We start from the raw sequence: 5,358 nt of genomic DNA, 5'->3' as shown, positions 1-5,358 counted from the left end.
ATATTCATTTAAAAGAAAACCATAAAATCTAGCATAAACTCCATGGTGCTAGTTAATTTCTCACTAAAGTGATTTTTAAAATTTAAAAAAAAAAATTAGGGGAGGGCACAATAAATGTTGTGTTATTTTCTTGGATAAAGATGCGACCACATTGTATGGCCCCCATTTTTGAAACTCTTAATATCCACCATTTTCATAAATAATAGTAGTTTAGAAAGTAGATTTAGAGCACAACAACTCTTGTTCTTGTTGCATCTTCAAATTTTTAGTGTAACTATCTTCAATTTCTCATCAAAGATAATCTATTTGGCTAAAGTATGGTTTTTAAAATCCTTATGACACTTTATTATGACTAAGATCTTAAGAGGGAAAGATGAAAGCATATGGTGGGAAGTCATATGAGGTGTTAGAGAAAAATTACAACAATACTACCCTTAAAAGAACTCTATTACTAGCCAAAACACAAAATATAAAATATGAACTATATATGTATGTATGTATGTATGTAGAAACCCTTTCAAAAAAGGTTCACCAAAGAGTGAACTAATAATTTATTAATCCAAATAATATGTTACATCAATACAACTTCTTCCTCAATCTAAATAGTATTTTAGTATTTACCTATATACCTATAAGAAAATTAAAAAACCTACATTCAATCGATACAATTTATAGAAAAGAGTGATAAAAACCACAAGTGAATTGTCAAAAAAAAAAAATCCAACATCCCCGTGAAAATATCAATTACTAAACCTGGAGTATAATCAATAATAAAAATATTTTTGACTAATGTAAAGAGTGGGCATACATCCCCAAAAGTACACTCCATTTTTTAATCTAGTACACATTTTGAACCCCACTTAGACGCAAAGTTCCTACACTTTGTCTCGTAATGCCTAGGAATGAGAAAGTGATGTAAATGTCATCAAGTCCGCTTGTAACCACCACCATCATGTTCCACTTCAGTGCTTAATGCTACTATGACTAATATTCCAAGTTACATGGAGAAATAATGAAATACATTATAAATATCTATTAAGCACATATATGGATTCCAAATACCCATTCCAAGATGCATGGAGATCTAATATTAATACATTAGAATTCCAATTAAATATCACACTATAACTCTTTTGTATTATTGTGCAACCCATATAAGCATAGTGTCTTTCCATAAACAATAAACAATGAAGCAAAAACCACCAAAAATGATAAATGGTAGAGAGACAATTTGTCTCGAGCTAGCTAGCTACCTAAACCAATCCTTGAGCAATTATGAAACTTTCAATCATTAACACATCTCTAATCACAAAACGTATGCAAAGCACTGAACACCTACCTACCAATAATGACCATGTAGCCACAACATGTCCAGTTTGAACCATGTGCACACATGTTATAGGGCCATAAGAAATAAGTCACACGTGTCCAATGATATGAGAAGTTTGTATGCACATTAGCACTAGAATTGAATATTACACATCTCACTAAAGATTGCATGGCATGGCCCAACAACAAATTTGATTGTGGTGATAAAGCCAAAAAGATTTAGACTTGTTTGAAAACAACCCAAAAGGCACAGTGCCACCTATTGTCCTCAACTAAAACAACAAAGTGCTAAGATATTCGAGCAAGCCCAACAAGCCCACCTATACTCCAACGTATATGTTCTCGATCATTCTATGCTTGCACCGTCATTACACTATCACATTCAAAAGGCCAGCACATCAATCCATAAAGAAAACCCAATAATGTAGGGCCATAATGTAGAACATCTTCCAGATTTTCAAGATAAAAGTATCAACCCGCTAATTCATTCATTGCTATAAAAAGGCATATATCCATAGAACTAGTTAGCAGCACATTATTCGAAGAATTGACAGTTACAAACCACGAAAAAAAGCAAGTTAAAACATAATTATTATAAATAAAGCAAGGTGATATAAAGGACTCAAGCATACACTTTAGAAAGGTAATAATCAAGACACCTGGAATGATTTAGGGCTCGATAAAGACTTCAATCAGTAACGATCGAGTAAACCAAAAAGTCATAAAAAAAAGCCAAAATACACCAGAACTTAAATCAAAGACCCAGTCCCTACTTAATTTACCAAGACAAAATACATTGGATGGTGACCATGGATGGATATTAATCCATACATCTCACAAAGAAAAGATACATTTTAGTCATATTAATTACCTACATCCCTGTAATTTCATACAACCAAGAGGAACTGGTGCTTTCCTCCAAGGAATATATTTCATAATTACATGGAAAGCTACTGTGATTCATAATTTTACACTTGTAATGATCTCCCACCTCTTGTTCATCATTCATCATTGATTTTATGGACAAGTTCAATGGATTTCTCTTCCTTCTACGGACACGGTATAAATCAATTATCTCTATTTAGCTACACAAGTATTTTTAAATAAATAATAACAATAATAGTAAAACAGAAAGCGATGTGTCTTTGCCAGTCAATTTTATGGCACACACTTTCTTTAAATTCTCTGGTAAAATAAAACGAAAACTTTATTCTAATTCCTTCTTGTAACAAGAAGGAAGATTTTACCAAACAAACTCATTTAAAATTGAACTTTGTTTTCATCATCTATACTAAAGAATAATATTCTGTTACTGACCGCTTTACAGCTTTAAAAATATATTCTGTATCATAGACCCTACCAGTCAAATGTTGTTCATGGAAATTATAATTGCGTCTTCAAACCACATTTTATATCTATAGAAGCTTTCCAGTTTTTAAAGATTTTATTCTGAAGAAAGCGCCGACAAATAAAACTAATGAATGTACAGAACTAGAAAACATCACACTAAACTTACCCTAGCACATTTCTCATACTGAGATATTTAAAGCATATATATAATATATAATATCCAGTTGTACAAATATATACAAAATAAGAGAGAGAGAGAGAGTGCAAAGAAGACACGGTTCTTTCCTAGGCTTCTGCCAGAGGCGAGACAAGGCCATTATTCATTTACGGAATGGCACTGATTCATGCGGCCTTATTTGGATGACTGGAAATTACCGTAATTAGAGAAGAGACGAAGAAGAGAAATCAAAATACCGACTCAAACGCTAACGTCACACCTGGTGCCGGGCTGCAAAGGGGCCTGGCCCACGAAGCCGGATCCGCTTAACCCTAAAATGGTGTAACAATTCACGTTCAAACGGTAATGACTGGAAGTCCAGGTACCGACCTTCCAACGAATTCTTCCGCTCATCCGCAGATTTAACGTCAGGACGCCGGTCTGTTGATCGACCTTCAGATGATCGGCAATAAACGGAGCCAGCGGAACGAGGTTTCCATACAGGACCGGAGACAGAACATTGACTTCTTTGTGGCCCTGATAAAACGGCGACAACGGGTAATAGACGGTCACCTGCTGGCCGATGTAGGTAGCGTAGGCGCCGATCTGGTCATAATAGATGCCGATCCGGTTGTTAGGGTTTCGCGACAGGACGGTGAACTGCAAGCTGGAAGTCAGCAGGTCGCCAGAAGTGTTCCATTGGCGGACGGTCGCATCCTGCACATAGAACCGGGGCTTATGCGGGCGGAGAACCAGGTAAACGATTAGAATTGCGAAAAGGACGATTATGATCAAGAACATCAGGCATCCGCAGCAGCTGCCCCAGGCACGGCGTCTTATGAATAAGCTGTCCCGGCGGACGCCGCCGTGCTTGCCGCAGTCCTTTTTATCTGACATGTCTCCTTTTTCGCCTCAAATTTCACTGCAAAACAAACAAATTCAAGAAGAAGAAGAAGAAACAGAACAGAACAGAGCAGAACACAACAGAGCAGTACCTACAGTAGCTCAAACCAATTCTTCTCAGTCCGCACAAAAAATTTGTGCTTACAGCTTTATTCTGAGCACCTTTAAGCTTGAAGCGACATATGTGCAGTACAATTGAGAATCTTGTGAGCTCCAGGAGGGTTAAAGATGGGGGGGAAAGAGCATTATTTTCTGAACTGTTGGGATATTTAGTGATGGAGTAAGAGAGCGGATATTTTGATTTAGTATTTTTCTGAAAGGTCAAGGATCATTAAATAGGGGGAGTGGTAGGTAAGTAAGTGGTAAATCGTAACGGTTATTTTGGCCGGCGGTAGGAAAAGAGGTAGTACTGAACTTCTTAATAAAAATGATGGCGGCTGTTGACTGGATATCCTGGACAAAATAATTTTGCGATTTGATCGAAATTACGTTAATTTGGAGTTCCTGGACAAAATAATTTTGCGATTTGATCGAAATTAGGTTAATTTGGAGTCAAATTTATTATCAAATCCGCGTGACATTTTTGTTAGGTGAAACGTAGTGGAGTTAAAAGGCCTTGGCTACTTTAGTATTATTATTTTTAATTTAATATGTTTTTGAAAATCTTTTAGTATTTAAATATGAGGATATTTTTCCAACGCTAGTCAATTTAGGTAGCATCAGTGATCGGATTTTCTTTTGACTTTTTCTTTATATTTGTATTTTTTTTGAGGAACTCCACTGGGGTTTATAATTTTGTATTTAATCGAAATTAATTAATGTTTAGAATTTTTTTATTTTCAAGCGGTTGTCAATTTACGTGGAATAAGAGTGTCTTTTGTTTTATATTGAATGAGGTTGAAAGGAGAGCGTATTTTGTTGAGGTGCCCTTTTCTTTTTATATAAGATATTTAATTTTGATTTTAATAACTCGCTTAATATTATTTTAATTTGTGAGATGGTATCAATTATAAAATTAAAATAAAGTATGATTTATTATGTTGAGGTGTAATTTAATTTGAAGATTTTGTTTGTGGACTATAATATTTATGAGATGATATGGAAAATTGTTATTCTAAAAAGTGTAATTCAATAGAAAGGAGTGAAGTGGCATGATCATGTTTGTAAAAAAACTAAAAAATTCATGTATCTAACAAAACACATATTTAGACCGTGAAAGGGTGGCATAGTTGGCTAAGGGCTTTAGGTTCTTCCCATATAGATCTTGAGCTTGATTCGCTTTGCCCAACCTACTCGATGGTGATGGCGTGATGTCATCCCCAAGGGGATTAGTCTCATCCTAGGAGAAGCTTATGTCGAGCTAGGTCATAGGGACACCATTGAATTACCCAAAAACAAATATTTAAATTTTTTTATTAATAGTAAAAAAAATAATTCAAATGAAATAGTTATTTAGTTTTAATAAATAATGTAGTAAATAGCTACACATTTTAGTAAACTAGCATAGCCATTTTAATACATTTGTTTAAAAGAGTTCAAGAAATATCAATCTTAAGACACCTATAAGTATATGACAAGTAGGATATGCACCTTCGATATGTTTAAGATATATGTGCTAT

General features: G+C 34.7%; 1 protein-coding gene across 2 annotated transcripts; it reads right to left on the bottom strand.

Annotated features, from left to right (window-relative positions):
- Nucleotides 1-2,869: 2,869 nt before the first annotated feature.
- Nucleotides 2,870-4,053, bottom strand: LOC131065105 (NDR1/HIN1-like protein 12). Of its 2 annotated transcripts, none has more exons than XM_057999508.2 (2): nt 3,832-4,053; nt 2,870-3,758 (listed from the first exon to the last, which is right to left on the bottom strand). In XM_057999508.2, exon 2 carries the CDS (start codon nt 3,731-3,733, stop codon nt 3,098-3,100), a length of 636 nt encoding a protein of 211 aa, XP_057855491.1. In that variant the 5' UTR covers nt 3,734-3,758; nt 3,832-4,053; the 3' UTR covers nt 2,870-3,097. The 2 variants fall into 2 exon arrangements, with proteins under 2 accessions (XP_057855491.1, XP_057855493.1); XM_057999510.2 differs by having other exon boundaries at nt 3,836-4,053.
- Between the last annotated feature and the right edge of the window lie 1,305 nt (nt 4,054-5,358).

This window comes from Cryptomeria japonica, chromosome 11 (assembly GCF_030272615.1).
Source record: "Cryptomeria japonica chromosome 11, Sugi_1.0, whole genome shotgun sequence".
Lineage (NCBI taxonomy): Eukaryota > Viridiplantae > Streptophyta > Pinopsida > Cupressales > Cupressaceae > Cryptomeria > Cryptomeria japonica.
The sequence above is the reverse complement of the archived record's forward strand: the minus strand, read 5'-3'. Positions and strand labels throughout refer to the sequence as shown.